The 24,145-nt window shown below is 36.4% G+C and overlaps 1 protein-coding gene across 1 annotated transcript in view; it reads right to left on the bottom strand.

The window, feature by feature from the left end:
• Positions 1-1,849: 1,849 nt before the first annotated feature.
• galr1b (galanin receptor 1b) overlaps positions 1,850-24,145 on the bottom strand; it is a 57,342-nt gene continuing 35,046 nt past the window's right edge. The window contains exon 3 of the mRNA XM_079867330.1: positions 1,850-2,188. Within this exon, the coding sequence (XP_079723456.1) occupies positions 1,871-2,188 (318 nt within the window). The 3' untranslated portion in view covers positions 1,850-1,870. The remainder of the gene's footprint in view (positions 2,189-24,145) is intronic.

Genomic DNA, 24,145 nt, shown 5'->3' on the forward strand with positions numbered 1-24,145 from the left:
TTTCACATTAGAGATATTTGGTGTAAAATGTATAGTGAATGAGGTTGCATATCTATAACTGTTAATGACCCAAATTATGTTCCAGGCACAAAAAAATTACCATGCTTTATTTCAACTCTAATAATTAGAAATTTATATTTGTTGATTCAAGTTTATTTCAAGAAAACTTGCATTGAATGCATTGTAAATTCAGGTTGCTTGCAATGCTAAGATATTTGATAACTTTTGTCTAAAAAATTTTGACTCAATTTTAGTGACTGGACAAAAGTATAGAATTACTAATGAAATAATGGTCACTGATAGTGATACAGAACTCAAAGATTTATTTACCAGCATCTAATCTAATTATGATTTAAAAAGAAAAAAAAACGGAGAAAAGTGATGTGCTTTGACACTGACAATGTCTGAAAGGGTTAACTTTGTTATTAATGATTTGTCTGAGCATGATTTAGCATCACCAGATTCTGGATATTTTCCGTGACTACTCACCTGGGAGTTCTCCCAGTGTAAAACATTTTTTATCATGGTGCACTGCCAGACCTATATAGTGCTGCTGATACTATGTGAAATGCAGCACTGTTTATAAATATACATCATATACTTATAAAGAAAGAAAATAACAGAAAGTTACCAGTCTGTACTTTGACACAGTCATTCCAAAGTTATGTGATCTGTGCAAAAAAAGAAAAGAAAAGAAAAAAAGTGTAATTTTTAGGGTTATCTACAGCACTGTGTTATCATTTGTAGTACTATTATATCACATTATAGAGAGAGCTGCATTGTAATGGAGATGCATTCCACAAAGGCATGAGTGATGGTAGCATTTTATGCAATCATATTCACCTGACAGGAACCTGACCTGTTGGAAAATGTGCCATTCTTTTTTTGTCATCAGGGAAGTTCCTAAGTTTTGAGACATTCTTGACTCGTTCCTGATTCTAAAAAAAAAAAAAGTGTTTATAAGAGGTTTTGTCCTGATATCTCACAGAGAGCCGTGAGTAATAGACTGGTAAGAGATGTGCACTCACACACACACACACACACACAAAAGTTTCCACTGGTCTTTTGTTTAGGACAATCACCAGTTTATGTCAAACAGTTAACCATAAGCATTAGGATACAGATAGACATCCTTTTTAAACAAGAACCCACTCTAACTTACTCTTAAAGGACCAGAAAACCTAAACATACATTTTATTTTTCATTGAATTAGATATTTTTTTATTTGAATTCTTAAGGGGGAAACCTTCAATAATATTTTCTTTTTATAATGGATATATGACCAGAAGACTGGACATAATACACTGAAACAAACGTCACCAAATATATAATTACAGCATACAAGTAAATATTGAGGTTTATGGCATGTTTATACTGAGACTGAAAGTGTTTGTTGAATACAACATAAACACTAAAAAGGAGTTAAGACAGCACAGTTCATTCACAAACACAGCCTTTTACGAATCACTTCTTTAAGAATCACTTTTCACACATTCAAAAGAATCACCTTTAGAGTGGATCTTTCAAACATATTCAAAAACTATCTTATAATAATTATATTTTTAAATGAATATCTACATATGTTTGAGTTATTTTCAATAACATTAAATACACATTAAACAATGAACATACAAAATGTAATAAAACAACATTTCAATGACAAACATTATTTACACTTAAATAGTTCACACTTTTTTCCTAAGCAAATGCCTTTGATATACATGGATTGAGATATTATAGGATTTTTACTTCTCAAGGTAGCTTTTTCTTTTTTTACTGTCCTTGTTAGTCAAACCTTCTTGAATATACACTAGGCTATGATCCAGAAACATTTTTTTAAACAGTGCTGATATCTCAAAAAAAATTTGAGTCACAAGTTAGTAGTGGAATGTGTCATGGAGAAGTTCTCCATGCGAATGCGCACCACTTTCTCCACAGGCGGAGGGGAGTAAAAAAAATGGCAAGTGAAGACCTGCTTGCAGGCTTTTCTGAAGTTTTCCGAGAGGAAAGCGTAAAGAATGGGGTTGACACAGGAGTTTCCATAGGCCAGGCAGTGAGAGATGATGCGAAACGCAAAGGAAGCATCATTCAAGGGAAACTGGCCGAACTCCACCCACATAGCAATAATGTGGTGCGGCATCCAGCAGATGAGGAACGCAGCGACAACCAACAACACCGTCTGAGCCGTCTAGGGAACACAGAAAGAGAGAGAAAAATTGGTTGGTTAATCGAACCTCAGATGACCTGATTTTTTCGCAGGTATACAGAAACAAACTTTCTTTAAATAATTGACAGAGTTTTTTAAGGTGTTAGCACTTGTGAAAGTTATTCTGTAAAAGGTGCTGGCCTTTTTAATAGATGACAGAATTATTGAGGCTCAACAGAGCGTATGATTCAGACTCTGCTGTAACCGTAACTGAGACAAGCATCTGTGTACAGTATGTGGGCTGGGAATCAAAGGCTGGACAGGACATTGAAGAAAGGCAATAGTGCAAGACTGTGGTAGCAGATGGCATGGGTCTGATTTTCACTGAATTGAAAGTGGAGGCCGAAGTGGGAAGAGTGTGGCATATTCTTCCTTGTTTCTCAACCTGGAGTCAAACTGTTCTTACAAGGCAGATGACACCCAGTGAACCTTTTGTAGGCTTGATAATGCATACCTCATCCTGCAAAAGATGAAGAAACGCATCCTTTGAGTGGGCAGATGAGGCTCCACACCAAAAGATGATTGATGAGAGCAGAATGAACTCAATTATGAAACTAAAATTAGCAGTAATGTGTAGCGGCAAGAGATGCATTCTCTAATGGATGTTATGTAGTCGCTCTGTTCAAAATCTATACAATAAATGGTGCCTGGCAATATGAATGATGCTGGAAGAGAGGCTGGAAGGGACGCCAATTTTCAAAATGTTCTTTTTATATTCACTTCCACAACTTTGTAAAGCTGGTTGTTTTTGCCACACCAGGAAAGCAGATATTCAACCTTCCTCCAATTTATGAACTCATTAGCAGAGATAAGACCAGTCTATAGTTGGCACTGGCCATGTGGAGAGCATCTGCCTAACAGAAATCACAGCCCACACATTGTGATTTGCTTAAGGTTAAGTATTGTTTGTAATAGAATAATTCTGAGTAAAGCAACATTATCAAAGATAGGATAAACATATGCCAATATAGATTATATCCAGTATATTTGGCAGATTTTGAAATATTCCAGACACTTCCAGTGGTAGAACATCAAAATGAAACAAATACACAAAGTACTTAAAAAAGGTCTGGATATTTGAAACTATGCACCAATACCGGTACCAGTATTGGTATCGGGCCAATACTGTGCTTGTGTACTTGTACTTATTAAAATGCTCTGATACCAACAACCGATACCACACAATTATCGATACCTGTACAGTGCTTGTGACAGAGAAACACTGACAACAGAGCAAGAAGAGAGCAGAATGGATACAGTATATCAGAGAAGGATGTCTGTGTCACGTTTTGGGTTTTGTTTCTTGTTCTTGTCATTGTCATGTTGATGTGTCTTGTCATGTGATCCTGCCATGTGTCTTGTCATTGGTTAATCGTCTGATCATTATTCACAGGTGTTCATTGTCTTGCAATTAGTCTCATTGCCTCATGTTTGCCCTGTGTCTTTGTTGAGTATTGAATATTTCCTGTTGATGTTTTTGTTTTGAGTTTCCAGTTTCATGCCTTTTGTTTTATGTTTGATCACATTTTGTTAATAAATTGCAATTGCATCTCACTTCAACTTAATTGCCTCCAGTGGACTAAATCATTATACTATGAAGTAAATGTATCGAATTAATATAGAATGTTTAACAAATTAAATATTTACTATATAGCCTATGTAAAGTGGATTGAGAACGCAGCAGCACAGACGCACAAGCTTATCAAGCGCACATCCCTTTTTCACAGACATCGCTGGAAAGTTTGTAGTTCGGTTGGATATGCCAATAGCAAAGAAGGTAAAAGAAGGCACATAACTAATGTTAACTGACGGTAAAGAGAGAGAGCGCACTTCTGTTGCATGCTCTTAATTGCTGATCGCTCACGCAGCACAAGCATCATTTGGATTAAAACTAAACGCATGTGTATACTATGCAGAGATGGGCATAAATACTATAGCCTAATATAGACCCGCCAACATTCTGTTACAGCTTGAGGAAATTGTGGAAAAAATTACGAAACATTGCAAAAACATTAGGGCTATGCAAAACGTTCAGAATAACAGAGATAAAACATTGTGTTTAAATAAACTGACCATAAGATAAAGTAATGCTAGCACCACAAATGACAAACAGAAGTCAGCTTTTTATTGGCCTTATAAAACTCTCAACTGTTAAAACAAAACATCACGGATCGAGCCTAAAACTTATTTAAACATATGCGTAACAACACACACACACACACACACACACACACACACACACACAACAACAACAACAACACACACACACACACAACAACAACAACAACACACACACACACACACACACACACACACACACACACACACACACACACACACACACACACACACACACACTTAAACATCCCAGATAAAATCTGGGAACCTAAAAAGGCACAATATTTAATTGAATTATTATAAAATAAATAAATATTAAATTAAATATAAAACAAATAAATAAAATAAGAAATAAAAACCTCAGATATCATAGGTGTTTATGTAGCAACTAAATAACAGCAAAAAGAAAATAAATAATACTAAAAAACATTAAATGTAGCTACTTAACGAATGAATTAAATAATGAATCACTTAGCCTAGCCTGCTATGGAAGAGCATTACTGATCGACTGCGGTGAACTTCATTTGTTGACTCCTTTCTTGTTGCATGGCAAAACGCGGGATTGCTGTATTTTTTGACCGCCCACTCCCACCCCCAGCAAAGGTAAAACCGTCCGCTCACACGACATTTACGTTGGGTCCCACATGACCCCAATCCCAATGCAGCCCTCTAATAAAATGAACAGTGAAAATAACAGAAGCCTGTACAATAAATTTTAACATCCAAATATAAGTATGAAAATAATTGATGGAAATATAAAGTTGCTAAACAAATTAAATCAATGAAAATGATTCATATTCTTTTGGATTCTCTACGTAATATAGCTTATTTAAAAATGACAAATGCAATGAAAATGCACGTATGGGTTTTAGCAAGTATACCAACATTGAAAGTATCGGTATTAGCCTTGTTCTGGAAAAAGTGGTAGGCCTATCGGTGCATCCTGCTTGAAACAGAGTGTGGCCGAGTGATGAAGACAAACAGAAAAAGAGAAATAGACCACCATGATTAGTCACAGGATGAAAGTCTAGCAAAGTGCAATACATTTTCTGCTAGATTGGTGTTGTCCTCATTTGGCCCTAGACTCGCTTCAGCCTTTAATATCCTTTTGAGCTTTGAAATCTTGATAGAATGATTTAAAATTTGACACTTCATACTTGGCTGTACCACGTGAAAGCTGTGCTACATTTGAGATATATTTTGTAGAGAAATCAATATCATTGTCAGACTGATTGATTGATTATTATTGAGCAATGTTAGACACAAAGCAACAGTTCTGATGAACTCCTGTCAATAATGAAGAGTGACTGGCGGATTTAACTAACTGGTGAGCATATTTAAGCAGATAAGGAGATAAACATTTCCAAAGAGGTGCCATTGAACTACTAATGATGTTTGAAAGCCATGCTTCTTCATCACATCTTTCCCTATACAGTACCTACCTGGAATTTCCTATTTACTAAGAACATCAGGGTAACAAGATAAATAACTGTTTGGTGGAGCAAATACACCACAGCTACTTCTCACATAAACAACAAAATAGCAACTCCTTGCTCGACTTCAGTATCACTGCGGACAGACATGGTTTACTTCGGAAACACAGCTGGAGATTTTACAGGACAGGATCAGATTAATGTAAATAAACAAGCGAGAAACCAACTGTTTCTTTTCTCCTTTGGCGGTCATTTCATCTTACTTTAATCTCTCTGTTCAATGCTCATTATTCACAATCCATTTTATTTCTGAGGTGTTCACCACTGAATAGCGGTATCTTTGATTTTTAAAAGTGAGACTGAAGGATAGACACGGATCTCTTCAGGTGGTTGCAATGTTATTTATTTATTTATTTATTTATTTATTTTTAAACCTTTTATGTAAAAATATCTTTCTAAGAAATTTCAGTAGATAATAAACTCTAGACAACATGAGCTGTGGAAAACTGATCTAGGAGCTTTAAACAGGTTTTTAAAACCATTGAAAATCTCTCACAGCCTCACTTTCATACCTGTCATGGCCCTGCTCTGAATAACGTCTATAACCGCTGGTCTAGGATCAGTTTTCTCAGTAATAACAGCATATTGGCGAAACAGATTTGGTGTTTTCTTGAGAGTGTCAAAGGTTTTTATTTACAAAGTGTTTTATTTTTGCCTCTTGTTAAATTTAATGAATTAAAATAAGCTAAAGTAACACGATTGTTTAATATTTTACAACTTAATTTAATTGTGTTCAATCAACCTAATATATTTAAAACTGAAGTTTACTTAATTAATTTGTGTGAAAACTACATGAATCATTTTTGTTGACAACTAGCAGTGGATCTGTAGTTCTCAGCATGCTTTGCAAGGGACTGCATTATGAGGGTAAATTTAGGGATTAAAGTGTTATTTTATGTGTTTTTCCAGCCTGATCTCACGGCAATTCGTACGAATTCTACGAGGTGGCTAATTCGTACGAATTCATACGACCTCACTCGTATGAATTAGTAAGATTTTTGCTAAATCGTACATATTGTACGAATTGCCCAATTCGTATGAATTCATACGAATGACTTACCCCTGACCCCGCCCCTAAACCTACCCATCACGTGGGTTTAGACAAATCGTACAAATTCGTACGAGTGAGGTCGTACGAATTCGTACGAATTAGCCAACTTTTTATCACTCGTTCGAATTCGTACGAATTGGTCGTGAGATAGCGTTGGTTTTTCTGTAAATGGAAAGATGTTGTTAGTTAATGTTAGGGTTTAATATTCAGTTATGTTAGAAACTTAGAGAACTTTCTGTAATGTTTTTGAATTTTGTCGTTACCATTATGCAGAAGAGTGGCGACTGTGTTTAGCTTAAGGCTGTGGGCACTCAGTACACACTATACATGCATTAAACCTCTTTCGCAAAGTGGTTTTAATTTAATTGAAAAATTAAATATAGTCAACCTGACAAAACTTTATCTAGCAGGAATGACTAAATGAATTTAAGTTCATACAACAATATTACAATAAATCATTTCAAACAAATTCGATTTTGTTGGAAAAATGCAATTCATTTTCGTGGAAAAGTTTTCCTTAATTTAATCAAGTTAGTTCAACAGCTTATTTTTTTTAGTGTATCTGATGATTTCTTGAGAGCAAACTGCCAAACAGACGTGATTAAGTTAAAATCACTCACCTCTCAAACTCAAAGCTCAAACTTTTTGTCCAGTGCTGAGTTCCACACGCTCGCAAATACTCTCATTATAAGTTAACTTATAACAAACAAACTTTAGAAATTACATAGGCTAAATAGGAGATTCATTGTGCAGTCAGCTTCATTGATTATAGCAGAACTTTGTGAGATTGCAATGAATTGAGATGAATCATATGAGAGCTTTTTAGTGATTATAAGGGGAGCGCTTTTAGCTTGCTTTCTAGGCGATATACTGTGTATGTATATATATATAATCCATTTAGAATTTGAATGGATTCTGACTAATAATAACAAACTAATAATAAGACCAACTGACAGAACCCTGACATATTTACTCATCCTCATGTCGTTCTAGACCTGTATGGCTTTCTTCTGTAGAAAACAAAAGACATTTCAGTGTTTTTGTCCATACAATGGAAGTCAATGGGGTCCACTGTTGTTTCATTGGATAAAATAACTTCTTTAGTGTTCCTTAGAGAAAGTAAGTCATATAGGTTTGGAGTGACATGACAGTTTATAAATGATAACATTTTTCCTTTAAGAAAGAAATATGGTCAATTTTAATTTTAGGTTAACTATTAAATAGTAGCCTGGGTTTCCCCATGCTGCCTTGCGCGCAGCGCGATTTTATTCACGCTGCTAGGCAGCCTGGACACCATGGACCAAAAAGGGAACCAATCACAGAACGGGGAGGGAGCAGCAAGACGATGACGACGTCTATGCAACACACCGAAGCAGTTTGTTTATATCTATGGATCCAACATGGCAGCAGACGCGAAGTTACCTTTCGATGCAGCCTTAGATAGTGTTCTAAGTAGTTTAGAACGCAAGTTTATTTCGTCTTCTTCCTCGTCCAATTTCTGTCGCTCTACATACGTCATCTGGTATAATTGAAACGATTGGCTAGAGCTACGTGCAGGCGCATTTGATAGACATTCGTATCGCCCAATAAACGGCTCTGGGCATTCGTAAACCACGCCTCAAATACAAGAAAATGAACATGTGGTTCCCAGACCACGTCTCAATGAGAAGAGGTCTGACGTTAGCCAGGCTAGTTAAATAGCATAGGACACATCCAATATCCAATATTACTTGCAAATCAAAATTATTTATGGGTCTCTACTGGGTATTTTGTATTCTGATTTAAGAATGACAAAATGCTCCATACAACAAAACAAAACATAACAAAACAACCAGTACTTTAACAGTGTAGAGATGCACAACACTGCAAACCTGCAACCATGTTTTCTTTTCAGATATTAAAACTTTCTCACTGACATGCATAACAACCATAATGACACAGATGAAACAGAAGCTGTGGGCACTAGGGCCATCGCATTGAAACATCTTCAAAAATATAACAAACATGCTTCATTTTTGTGATAGCAGGAGGAAGAGCACAATGGGAAGGCCTAAATATCTTTGTCCACACAGACACATCATACAATGAGCAAAATTTAAACACACACTGAGGGGAATTTTTCTTTCTTACATTTTATGACTGACCTAGCTCTGTCCACTGTTTCACAAACAGCAGGTAAAAAATAACATTATGTGTGAATTTGTACATTTTTAATGGTGTGAATGAACAGCAGAAAATAATGAGTGGCTCATAACAGCTCTCAGACTGATTCAAACATAATTACTGCTATTTCCCCTCTGCCACCATCCACAAAACCAACTGTCAGAACCCTGGGCAAAGGAAAACAAGTTGTTTATACAGCACGAATTGTGAAGGTAGCCTGTTACTATGGGCTGAAAGGGTTTGTCAGTGGCCAGACACCTGTTGTGACCTCCACTGTCTGCAATTATGTTTCAGTTCTCTTCTCCTTGGTCTCTCCCTGGGTCTTCTTTCTTTCTCTTACTAGACTGTTTTGCTCTCTTTCACATAATTCTCTACCCAATTACACGATCACTTTTCCATGTCTACTTCACCTGCAACACATTTGAGTGTTAACCTTCAAATATATGCTACTTAATGATATACAATAAGTCTATCTGCATATTAAGCTGGCTTGAAATCCACTTACATGAAAGTAAGACATTTCTTTGATAACACCTTAATACTCCAGTTCAGAAGGGTAATTAACAAGTGAATTGGAAAGTGTGAGAGTGAACTATAATGAATAGGACTGCTAACAACTCAGGTAGTTTGTAATAATTACATGGAAAATTACTTTCAGATGTACTGTCAAGAGCCCTGTCTATATTTATGAAAAATAGGGTGAGTATCAAAAATCATTAAAGGCCCACTCAAGTGCAGAGGGGGAGAGAGGGGGAGAGAGGGAGGGGGGAGAGAGGGAGGGGGAGGGGGAGGGGGGTGTAATTAATGACAGAATTTTCATTTTTGGGTGAACTAACCCTTTAAGCAAATAGAATGTTTTTTAAAAAGTTTGTTTAAATGGAGGAAGCTTTTTTCTCCAACTCAAGAGAATTGATGACAAAAATTAATCATTGGCCTCAAATTCTGCTCTCACTCTAAGCTGAAAATACAAATTATATGTAATGCTTTTGCAAAAAAAAAAAAAAAAAACAAACAAAAAAAAACAAACAAACAAACAAACACATTAAGCAAAGTTTGATTTATACATGGAGCCTCATACACCCAATAACAACAAATACACGCCAACTCTAGAGATACAGACATTCCTTCTTGAAGAAAAAACTAATAAACATAAAAAGGAAGACTAAACATTAAAAATGTTTAATTCTGTGACTGGAGCAGTGGATTAAATTATTGAAGGATAAAATTATTGGGATGATTTACTATATGTATTTAAAAAAAATTAGGCTATTATGTGCAAACAGATAAATAAAACATTCCATATATATATATATATATATATATATATATATATATATACATTTATATACTAATTATATACACCAACACCACTAATATATAGGCCTATATATTTATTAGAGGTGGGCCGTTATCGGCGTTAACGGTTAACGTGCTGCGTTAACGTGAGACTCTTAGCGGGCAATAAAAAAAATATCGCCGTTAATCTATTCTCAAAGTTGGGTTGGGAGCTGGGTCTATATTAAGCAAGCTATGGTGACTTTCACCTTGCTATTTTAGCGCGGATTCGGTTCGGTACGCATTTTCAAACCGAACGGTTCGTTGGACCATTTTTCCTGCCGACCAAAATTTCATTATTTCAAATGTAGGCGGGTCGCGCGTGGCAAGCGCGCTCATAATGTGAGACGCTGGCGCGACCACAACATTGCCCAACATCAAATGGCAAACGTAATGCAAGCCGAACGAAACTGAGCTACTCGTTATTGTGTGGTTGACGGACCGTTGTTTATCAGTTTAGACCAAAGCAGCGCGAGCCGATCTTGATCAAGAGATTCAGTAAATAAATCATTTGAATTCGCTACTTAAGTAACATCGCTGCGAGAGTGAGAAACATTCACATTTTTCCGTTATTAACGGATCAAACAGTGCTAAGCCAGGAAGAAACATTGTGCCATGAATGAACTATCCAGTGTCCACAGATCTGCAACATTTACCATGGATTTACTGTAGTAAAACTAACTGCAACCATGGAAGTTTGGCAGGAATAGTAGGCTATTGCTTTCAAGTAACATTACGTTGGTTTTATTTTGACATTATGAATAAAATTGCTGCCCTCAAATGTTAATCTGAACTAAAAATAGACCTTTGTTTATAACTACTACAATATTAGGCTACATTTCATTTTTTCCAAGGAGCTGTTTTGTTTTATATGCTCATCAAAGTAAAAAAAAAAAAAAAAATCATACTTTATTATGCTAGTTTTAATAATAATAATAAAAAAAATCTCTGGCATTTCTTCACAAGTTCTTTTAAATGTCACTTTGTATTTAAGAAACACGTGCCCTTTAGTCATTATTTGGGTAGCACACACATATTCTGAATGCCTTCGGCAGAATTCAAATGAGCCATTTTAATCTAGATTAATCTAGATTAATTCCAAGATTACAGTGAGATTAATCTAGATTAAAAAAAATAATCTATGCCCACCACTAATATATATATATATATATATGCACACACACACACACACACACACACACACACACACACACACACACACACACACACACACACACACATATATATAAAACCTATTATTATATTGCTTATTTTTGAGTAATTATTTTTACCAGTACTTTTACTTGAGAAGTTTTACCCATGATTAAAGTTTTAAGTGTCTATCACTACCCACTTCGGACTGGCAAATTGAAATTTAATGCTAGAACTAAAAGAGATGGGTACAGAACAACATTCAGGTAGAGTGCCTGTACATTTACATCTGTAATGTAACATTCTTAAAATTGCATTTTTAAGTAGGCTACGTACTTTTGTTAGTGCTATGACCCTGGTACCATTACATCCTTTTAGCTCTGTGCACTAAAAGTAAGAGGAAGAACGAGAAAGGCATTATTGTGTTTAACCCTTTACCTGTCACCCCCCTTTTTGAGAATGGACATTAAAATGCACTATTCAAGCTTAAATGGTTGTAATTCAAGAATGCTTTGGAGTATAGACCCAAGTTTGGTCTTGTTTTAAAGGGAAAAAATAGCAGATTATCACTGAAGTGAAATCATTTCAAAAAATTAAAGTATGAAAAAGTTATGGAAGTTTAAATGTACATTAAATCAAATATAATTTATTTAATATTTTTCTTTTATATAAAATATATATTTTACTAAATATGTTTTACAAAAAAATTACTATAAAATCAAAGCCAAATATCTAACCAAGTTGTGTTCCAAATTTGAAGTTGATATCACAAAAATTGAAGTTCCCATGAGATTTTGTTTAGGCGTATTACCAAAAATAGCCACCGGGTGCCATTGAATTCCATTGAATTTAACTGTATGCATTCTACCATAAAAAATTAATAAATTTCTGTCCAAATATCACTTCTGTCACAAAATATGGAACCTTGAGACTCAGACCTTTCTGACAATATGTGTTTTGTCAAGATTAGAAAATATTTTGATCATAAATTATGAAACATGACGACGCCCAAAAGGGGAGGAGCCTGATAAAATAATTTAGAGTACCGTTTCTATGGTAACACAATGTCCAATTTCAAAACAGTTTTCACAGGATGAATTCTGAGATCATAAGCTTTCAAATGATACCTAATTTATGATAACTACTAAAATATGTGATGTAATAAAAAAGGAAATAAAAAAGATAATATTATATTTTAGAGGATAATATGTATATTATACTTTTTAGAGGATAATATTATTTTATATTTTTTTTAGTGACAAATACTAGATTAAATGTTTTATTATGAACTTTTAGCATGAAAACCAAAGTTTCAATTATTAAAAGTGTGTGCGTTGACTTTTTGTGACAAACGCCAGAAACGCCTGTTATGATGTAGATTTTTTGAGGTGCACTCTTGTCATAAATTCATCTATTTCTGTTCCTGCATAAATTGTAACAAAAAACAGTGCTTAAATATCTATTAAGGAGTCTTAGACCTTTCCAACAATATATAGTTTGTCATGATTAAATTAGGATTTAATTGTAATATAGTGAAGTAAATTTAGGTTGCCCGTATACGGGCAGGTGACAGTTAAGGGGTTAAAAAGCTAGATGGAGCAGAACAGAACAAACTGCATGCATCTCAAAACATATTTTTTAAAATCTGAACCGTTTTTAACAACACAAGAGTCTTGTCAAGTTTATCTGTCTTTAAACCTTGCTTCAAAATAATACTTTCAAAAATGATACAGAATTCCAAACATATTTTCTACCGTTAAATTCTAGTTAAATTTCTTTCTACCGCCTGTTGTTTACTTATTATTAGACACCTTCATTTTAGACCATTAGTCACTAAATGCTCTGTGAACACTGCAGGTACCATGAAGGTCACAGGCGCAGAAGTGGACCTTTAATTTAACAGAGCTGAGTGCTCACTAAGAACCAACTCACTCACATATCCTTAAGGTTATTTATTGTTTGTTTTGTTAAACAATACATTTCCACCAATTTGACATATTTTATGGACAAATAGGTGGCTATTATCAATCACACCGACAGTGTTATCAGCCAATCACAGTGACATGGAAAGCCATCCCCTATGAGAACACAATAAGAGACACTACCTCCCTCTGAACCTTTACCCGCTGTTGCAAGCACGACCCAATGCATGGTGGTCATTAAATATGTAAAAGCTTTAGCTCTCTGCAACCCCCCCCCCCCCCCCCCCTAAAAAAAACCCTGTATTGTTTTGATACACAGTTTATCCGCTCGGGGCATCGCACATCTCTATACTTAAATTACAAGTAAGCCTTTTCCTTACAGCATGCTGACTCCTTATCGGCCACATAATGAGAAGACAGTTGCTTTGGCAGGAACATCAATCCATTGATCTCAAAGGAAATGGAATCCTTGCTGTGGTGTGCAACACCAATGTAATGGGTCTCCCTTTGATGTGGCTGCTAGCTCAGACTTTTGTCTGTTGAGAAGCGAGTGTCCCTTGTTTCTGCTTTTATTACATTATGCACTCTAAAACATTGTTCAACTTCTCTTTCTTAATCTTTAATCAGATTCAAAACAAAATAATCTAAAGGTGTATCTCTTGGTATGACTGAGTGATATTAATGGTGTAAACAGTGTTTACATCATCAAGGACTGATCATAAATGTATTAAAACAACACTATGTAAAGTGAAAGCTAAACAAACTCAGTTATTTTATTGTACGGCCACCTTTGATAGCAATTTTAGCTGCTAGTTTGTAAGTTTAATTGGCCACATTTACATCATACAGATTCTATCTTAGCAAATTGTAAGTGCATTAATCACATTAATGGAAATTACTAGGACAAGTATCCGTGAAATCCATAATCAATTAAATGTTAATTTAATCACTTTGCTGCCCAAAAAAATAATCAAGAAGAGACATTGCCAGTGGACTAGGACAGCGAATCTGAATTGGACTCTAGCACATTCCAGCATATTACTGAGCATCCCTACTGTAATGCAGTCATCATCATGCTTTACTGTAGGGAGGGTGCTCACACAGTAATGTGCTTTGTTAGATTTATGCCAAACAACATATTTGAACACAGAGGGAAAACAGTTCAAGATTAAAAATTCTTGCAGAATGATTTAAACTATATCCTGTATCCAGGCCCTTACACAATAAACCATAATTTATGAGTTCATATTTGCATGATCCTTAAATGAGATAAAGTTAAACATATTTGGAGTGCTATGCTATCTATTATGTAAGGGCTCGCTTGACTTGAGAGATAAATGGAGTACTTGGAGTACTTTAGTAATAGAGATTACTAAAGAATATTAAATACATAATAGAGAGAACATAAATAGAGGAGGATGTGGGGTGGAAGAGGGATGCTGGAAGTATTGTCACTGGACTGAGGTAAGCGGCTATTTATATAGACTGCTCGTGTAATGAGTGATAGGACATAAGATAAGATGAAGTTATGTTTAGAGCACCATATATGTCCCAGGGTTCCGAATATTTTCATATGCTACTGTATGTAGGCATTTATAAAACACACAATTCAGAGTATACGGGTTCAAAACAAGTTCATCTTTATCAGCAGCATTTGTGACAGGCTGTAAATGACCAGAAAATTATTTTGACTGGCCTCAGTTTGTTAAAAACAAACACAATTCACATTTACAGTGAAGCACTTACAATGGTAGCAAAGGGCAATGCATTCCAGAGGGTTTAAAAGCAGATACGTGGAACTAAAAATTCTGTTAAAGCACTTGTATTAATTCTGCCATACAAATGTGTGTAATGTGAACTGTAATGCTGCTAAATCATGCTTTTAGCACTGGGACTATTTATATGGTCATGGAAAAGTTGAAGGATTAGGATCAAATTCAGTGCATAATACATGATTTGTCATGTATTATAATAAACATTTTGTCAGTTCAATTTATTTTTTACAGAATTTCAAATTCCATGATTGAAATGTGTTCGAAGCATAAAAATCTATATTAGCATAAACGTCACTGCAACACAGCCTCTTTGTGCCTTACTGCAATCATTACCTTACTGCAAGACAATTTATTTTTCCTGCCAAAACATTTGGATTTACATTCAATCAACAAGTTCAAAGCTGAATGGATGGCATCACAGGACAAAGAAAAGTCCAATTACAACAATTTGGCACCAACTACGCAGGTGGACAAAAAGAGAAGCAACGCATGGGTGACACGATCAAAGGAGAGTTTGAAAAGTATGCCATATGCAAAATATACTATGCTGTTCACACAAGCAATAACATTCCGTCTTTTTACCCATTACCAAAATACCGGTAAACTCTGTGATACCAGTAATCTGCTTTAGTTTTACTATCTGTCCAATTTGACAACATTCTTGAGTGTGAGACACTGAAAAAGCTGTGACACAACGCAATGGTCAAAGACCTCCTTCTAGCACATTTAGATAGAAAAACAATTAAGCTTACTGTAAACAGTGTGGAGTAATCACTTCATCTCAATCAGGGCTTTATGACTGGCCCAGAGCAGACTTCTTACATTAGCAGGTTCTGACCTCCTACCTGCTCATAACAAGTAATCTTATGCTTTGTTCACACATAGCATCATAATTTACTAGAAAATGCTACTCAATTTCTCATACCAAAAAGACTGGTAATTTACTGGTATTTTTGAAAATGTCCTGTTCACACATGGGGCCCTATCTTGCACCCAGCTCAATTGACTTTGTAGACCGACGCATGTATCATTCCTATTTTGCACCCGCGCAAAGCGGACTTTTCCCTCCACAGACGCACGTCGGTTAAATACACTTGCGCTCCCCGGGGCGGTTCAGCGCAAAGAGGAGGCGTGTTCCGGCGCAAACGTTCCCTCATGCTATTTTACAGGTTTAGAAAACAATTCCGCCACTGACCGAAAAAAACCCCAGTTTAAAGTCAGTGGGGCGTTGCGCATGTTATTCATGCTATTTTAAGGGCGCATGCTTGGCCTTAATAATGTAGCGTGTGCACAACGCGCATACACTTTGATTCTCTCATCTACACACAGACGCAGCAGTTCTCATTTTTGCAAATCATACATTATTACGATAGATAGATAGATAGATAGATAGATAGATAGATAGATAGATAGTTTATTATAAAAGCATACATCTAGCTTACACATTTACCCAAATTATCATGATACGCCTGTTTAACCGAAGTTAATTTGGGTGTGTTTCTCCATCCCCAACGTCCCTGACGAGAACGTCGGTCTCCTCGGCTGTGAACCGCTCCTCGCGTGCGCCTGGCAAATCCGCCGTTATAATAGGAATCCGCTATAGTACAAGCGCGCCTGCTCTTAAAGGGAATGTGAGATGACGCTCTGATTGGTTTATTTCACGTTACGCCCAAACCACACCTATGAATAATGAAGCTACTTCAGACCAACCCCTTTTAGATTTGCGCCGGGCGCAAGAGTCATTTATCCCGCCGGGAAAATAGCAACAGCGCCCAAGACCCGCCCACAAAGTTACTTGCGCTTTGCGCTTGACAATTGCGTCTCAGATCGTTAAAATAGGGCCCATGATCTCTAAACAGTAACTTACCAGTAAAGACTGTGTGTGTGAAAGGGGCTATAGTTTTACATAATTTATAAACAGACAATCTATAAAGGAACCTTTTTTTTTTTTTTTTTTTTTTTTAAAAAGCATTCAATTGAATTCATTCGCCATTCTTTAGTTCCTCATTATATAAGCCAGGATTGTAATCAAAGTGGAACATGAAGCAAATGCTGATTTTTATTAATTCTAGTAATAAGAATATTTAAGAAATACCATACAATTGTGTCTTAAACTGGTTATAATCAGCTTTAGACAGTAAAACATGCAATCAAGAATAGACAAAAACCTCTAATGACTGTTTTTTAAAAACGGTTCCCTACAAAGGCAAAAGACCTTAACTCGCTGAGTGTGGACAGTGGAACTGAGAAAAATGACTTTAAAGATTTTTAGTTGTTCCGCCAAATTAAGTAGGACACTGGAAATCTGGCAATTAGATGTTTTAGTAATGAAAATTATCTACATAAAAAAATATTGAGCTCAACCTTGACTTTTGACCACTATTTTAAAGTTACTGTACTGTGCCTTTGTTTTGTCGGCAAAAAGTGAGAAGTCATGCCAAGGCAAAAGGCAGTAGCCTAACTTCCACATTATCAATATTTGGTTGCTGATCACCATTAACAAAATCATTATAGTAACACCTGCAAAAGCTAGTAATCATGGTATTTATTTTGTATGATTTACAATTACTTATAGCCATCTATTGCTATCCTGTGCTTTGGTTGCATTCTGATGGCATTATTAATACATTTGTCATGACAAAATACCTCCATAGATATATGTTGGCTCGACCGTGTTTAGGGCAATGCTGAAGGCGCCGGCGAAGTTTTGGCACTCTGCCAGCTAGATGCATGAGTGTTTCAACCAGGTCCGGTACCCGAACTGGGTGAGGCGGAGCTTTAGATCTTTGTTGTATTCACCTGCTACGGCATGTGTAACATGTTTCTGTCAACTTTGCATATATCCTTCGCGATCAATATCGCACGTTTGTCGATGGAGCGGGTTCAGACCATACTAAATGTTCTGACCGCGTTTGTGCAGAACAAAGCTCTGAGGACATTAGAAGTTACAGGGACTGATGGCAGCTGTACAAAGTACACAGGCTACACTGTAATTTCAATTTTAATGGACAGTAAAACAAAGACAGATAACCGTACAATCTGATTTAGCCGTTTTAGCTTAAATTGTACCCAGCGTTACTCGTCGTAATTGCATTTTTACTGGTAAGAATTAGAGAGCTCTACAATTCAATTCTTACTAGTAGCAATTCCAATTAGAGAGCTCTACAAATGAATTTTTTCTAGTCATATGTCTCCATTGACTTCCATTCATTTTTAATTACGGAGCTCTACAATTGAATTGTTACTAGTAAGAATTCCAATTACAGAGCTCTCTATTTCAATTGTTAAGAATGCAATTGCAGAGCTCTTTAATTCAATTACAGATCTCTGCAATTATATATAATTGCAGAGCTCTGTAATTGAATTAAAGAGCTCTGCAATTGCATTCTTACTAGTAACAACTTAATTAGAGAGCTCTCTAATTGGAATTGTTACTAGTAATAATTGAATTAAAGAGCTCTGCAATTGCATTCTTCGTAATAACAATTGAAATAGAGAGCTCTCTAATTGGAATTCTTACTAGTAACAATTCAATTGTAGAGCTCCGTAATTAAAAATGAATGGAAGTCAATGTAAATTTTCACTGTAAATTTACAATAAATTGCAGGTTACCAGTTGCATGACTTTCACAGTAAGTTACCGTATCATTTTTACAGTAAATAATTGTGAAATGACAGCTGTTTACTGTGACTTCACAATAATTATGCCATCATATTACTGTGATTTAGCAGTAAGCTGCTGTATAATTACTGTATTTTACTGTGCAATTACAGTTAGTCTATCATATTACTGTAATTTAACAGTAAGCTGCTGTAGAATTACTGTATTTAACAATGTCTATACTGTGATTTAGCATAAATGATGGACCAAACAAAACTGATAAAAACAATGGTTTAACTTTTATTTTTTAGAAGAAAAATACATTTTACAGTTTTTCTCGATTGCTTAAACACTATAACCAGGCTTTTGAACTAAAATTTCAAAACCATAATGCCATTTATCAAAAAGCACACCCATTTCACTAAACTATAAACACTATTCCCTGTTTTGACACATGAGTCAGATTGGTTGAACTGTCACTGCAAAACTCTACACACAAATCCCTTCATTTCTCATTGCTTAGACCATGTTGTCATATAGAAAGCACTAGCATTCAAAATTGTTCACTCAAGTCAGCACAGCTTCAGCTCAATTAGCACACAATTATCCAGATGGAAACACTAAGAGTCAAAATGTAACACACATCAATCAGAACCTTCAATAGATATATAAAAGGGCCCAAATCAGTTCATTGCGTTTTGGAACAATGGATCCAGAAAGACATGAAGGAAGAGATCGGGGAGGGATAAGAATGAGGAGGAGGAAGGACAAGAAGACAAGCAGTCTCAGATGAAATTCAAGCCACTCTAGTTGCCCATGTCTTAGTCAATGGTGTGATTATGAGGGAGGCTGGGCTACGAGTAAGGCCAAATTTGAGTCGCTTTACCGTCGCCTTGAGAGCCTTCAGGGAGGTGTGGTGACAAACAAAATTCTATTACTGAATAAGAGACAAACATTTCCAATAGTCTTTGATGAGGTTTATTTTCTTGCAAGAAAAGGCCAGCAGTCGTACAGTCACACAGAGTAACACAGAGTGTGACAGTGAAGGGAGGGCATCCTTTCTCCTTTATAGTCTTGACTCCCAGAATGTTATCTTTCTAGGCAAATGATGGTATTTCAACCATATGTGGAACATTCTTAGACGTGTCCATCATATTGTATCCTTGAGTGGAGACCCTCCTGTCACGTCCCAACACTCTTTACCATTCCAATACAATTCGAATTCCATATTAGAATATGGTTTGTGTGCTCTTTTACTGTCATATGTTGGTCACACACATCTTACTGTAAGTAAATATAAAAAAAAAAATTGAGGAGAGAGTAAAAAAAAAGAAGAGTAAAACAGGAAAAAAAAATATTTTTGTGTGTGTGTGTTTTCTGTGTATGAATAAAAATGTGCCAATGTATCCACTGGTTGTGTCTTTTGTGTTCATCATGTGAAAAGGTTTGTGAGGGGGGAACCACAAGCAACATAACTTTCCAGTTTTGGAAATGTTGTTTTGAATTTATTGCACCAGTGTCTTAGATTATGTTGTAGTGTGTGTGATTTTGATGGCTTGTGTGTCCTGTCTGAGGGCAAAGTTTGGTTTTTCAGCGAGAGTGAATGGTTTTGAGTGTAGAGCTTCATTTTGACCTGAAAATAGGATGTTTGGGGAATTGGGTGAGACGTTATGGATTTGTGTTTATAGTTTTGAGAATACGAGGCATAGTTTCAAGAAATGTGTTTAAGCAATCAAGAAAAACTGTAATAACAGGAATAAACACTGTGTAACATGAATGAACACTGGGTAACATGAATGAACACTGGGTAACATGAATGTCTGTCAATATGTGTGTGAATGTGTTTACTATGTGATAATGGTACTTGAAAAATACAATTTAATAACAGGAATAAACACTGGGTAACAGGAATGAACACTGGGTAACAGGAATGTGTTTCCATGTGTGTGCACTGTGCATGTGTTTACTATGTGATAATGGTACTTCACAACGTAGGAGCTGAAAAGAGAAAGAAGGAGAGATAGAAGAGAGTGAGAGAGGGAAGAAAAAGACAAAAAGGTGGGAAAAGAGAGGGTTGCAGGTGTCTCGCTCCTTCCCTTGCAGCTGGCACCTGCATAGTATGGGTTCTGTCCACTATCTACAAAAGATAAGAAAGACAAAAAGTTTAAGTTACTGTGGTGGACTGGCTACCTGCAAGTATGGTACTCGCATTGTAAAACTAATCCTAAAATGTCTACAATTTAAGAAATTACAATTGTAAAACTCTAAAAAATGATAAATCAGATAAATCATGTGAATAGTACTATATCAATTAATATTAAATCAACAAACCAGAGGACTCTCTCCTGTTACTTTTGCTCAGTCCTGTTATTTTTCATATGAGTTTGCAGCCTGTCTAAACTCGTAGAACAGATTAAAGGGATAGTTTACCCACCCTCATTCCAAACACGTCAGCCCTTCTTTCATCTTTGGAACACAAATTAAGATATTTTCTGACTCCTCCATGGACAGCAATTTTATTACCACTTTCAAGGCCCGGAAAGGTAGTGAAGATTGTTAAAATAGTCCATGTGACTACAGTGGTTCAACCTTAAAGCAGCACTAGGTAACTTTTCAACCTTCATAATATATTTCCAAGAATCTTGTGATGGTACATCGACTTACAATAGGTTGAATGACACGTCTGCCATAGCCTGACGTGGTCTGTATAGTTTTTAATCGTACTTTTAAACTTCGGGGTTCGGGTAGTAACACCCGCGCACAGAAAGAACTACAAAATTCGACTGCTTTATGGCATAGGCTACCTCACTTCCCCCAACACGTCCTCACATGCTGTTGGACTTGTAAGTAACGTTATATTGCTTATATTGTTTATCACTCGGACAAGCTTTCACTCGTTGGTGTGAGCTAAAAAGCACAGCGTTCTTGTTGATGGATTAGTAACTTAGACATCTTCGGAGGCTAGCTCGATGTCCGACAATTTGAAACGCGTTGTGTTTATTCCCCAATCGAACTCGTGTAAGTTAACTGTCTGTCACACGTTTTACCGTCCACAGCATTACTTGATAGACAAAAATAGGACAAGAATGAGCATCAAACAGAAACAACCCGCTTACGGGGTGTTCGAGGCGCACATACAATACAGACTGTGCAGAGTCAGTTAAACAGGGCGCGCGGCGCAGCTCTTAAAGGGGACACACCTTATTGCCACTCGTTACAGCTTCCATCTGACTGAACAGGGACCGGTATACAGGGGGGAGGGGATCAGGCCGTGAGTGAAGAGACTGCTCTGCGTGAGTGGTATTTACGACAGTAACGTTAAATACAAAGAGTCCACAGCGACTCTAGGGGTCGTTGTTTGACCAAAACGGAGTTCTTACCTAGTGTGGCTTTAATGTTATGAAGCGATGCAAAAATACTTAATAGTGCGGAACGCACAAAAAGTATTCTCGTCGCATCATAGCAATAAGGTTGAACCACTGTAGTCACGTGGACTATTTTAACAATGTTTTTACTACCTTTCTGGGGCTTGAAAGCGGTTATAACATTGCAGTCTATAAGCGGGATCAGAAAGCTCTCGGACTTCTTAAAATTATCTTAATTTGTGTTGAACAAAATTCTTATGTGTTTGGAACATCATGAGGGAGTGTAATTAATGAGAGACTTTACATTTTTTCACACTTTAATAGCTTAAGTAAACATCTTACTGCATAACTAATTCTAGCTTAAAACAGAGACAGTGTTTCGTTAGTCTGTTCTGAAGTTGGAACACAGCTTACATTAGACTGACATCCATTCACAGTCAATGAGCTTCCTGATCAGTGTACAGATTTGCTGGTTTATGTGTCCTCTCTGCCTCTTTGATTTTGTACCTGTCTCTGGGTTGATGCCCAAGAAGCACCTATAAACAAAAAGACAGAGAAGAAAGATGTTAGTTTAAAGTGGGATTAAAAAGGTTTCAGTTCCCAGTCATCACCTTCAGTGGGTCACTGCTGTTGCAGTACTGAGCAAAACTAAAGTTAGCTCAGTTTTAACAAGGTGACATTACTTGGATTCAATTAAACAGCAACCATTTAAATAAATTAACAGCAACTGAAAAACATTTACATCACAAACACAGTCAAGAATAGTCCTGCAACAAAGTAAGTTAGATGTATGTGATTTACCCAGGCAAAGCATTTGCACACAACAATTTACATCATTTACACGTACTGTTTGCAGAGGATGGAGGAAGAGCCTGTTGCCAGTCCATCTCCATGTGGTTGTTTCTGCTTGCACTCTTCCTCCTAGAATTATTACCCGTTCACAGACAAAATGGCTCCTAATATTTCCAGATGTCGACCTGTTTTACTTTAGAATACCTCAGCTACTAATTCAGTGATAAACACATTTATTTTTCTATATCTTTTTTATAATAAAATGCACTTTATTTTTTCTGTTGACGAGACAGACAACGGCTGCTCCATTTCACACACGGCAGAAAAATATGGACGACGCCCAGCTAGCTAACGTTACTAATTTGAGATGAATTTATTCCACCTTTGCACAAATCCACAACACTATAATTTATCTAGTTGATCATAACTGTCTACACACATAAGGCCACAGCTTACCTTATAACTTTATTTCCCGGTGGTAGAAAAATGCTGTGGGAAAAGAGAGAACGCTGTTAGAGTAACGAACGTTAACTAAGAAAAGCATTAAGCAAAGCTAAAGTTCAATTTTGACGGTGTAGCTAACGTAAAGTTTCACAGTTAATAACTTAATACGGTACACTAACTTGCTACACTTAGAGCTGGTAAGTCCCGCCCCCTCCGCTAACGCCGCTGGACCTCTAGGTTGAAAAATCGTCAATGCAAGTGAATGGGAGAAAATAATTATTTTCTGGTCCCGTTTGAATTGTGCCATGAATGTGAACATATGTTGTCTGTGAATTTTTTATATAACTTTTCATGTTACAAGTTTGACAGTATATGGTCGACAGTATATTCTTCGGCTAGCAGTTGTGGAAAAGACATAACGAGAAAGACTACATGTCGCCTATGTGACGTCACCCCATAAAGTTAACTTACCCGTGGTTTTCGCCAACCTCAACGATTTTGTCCTCTCCCTGAAAGAAGGAGGTGAAGTGCACCAAAGACACAGCCATGTTTAGCGGGATCCGTGAGCTAGTGTCCGTGTGCTAGTGGTGTTGACGTTTCAAACGCGTCGAAAGCAGCGAGGAGTTGTAGTCGACAAAGTGCTCTCACACAAAGTCTAACCGTATCAAACTTCTACCCGCTAAATTGTAGCATTCTTTACACGAAAAGTTATATAAAAAATTCACAGAC

The sequence above is a fragment of the Squalius cephalus genome (assembly GCF_949319135.1).
Source record: "Squalius cephalus genome assembly, chromosome: 3".
NCBI classification, from domain to species: Eukaryota; Metazoa; Chordata; class Actinopteri; order Cypriniformes; family Leuciscidae; genus Squalius; species Squalius cephalus.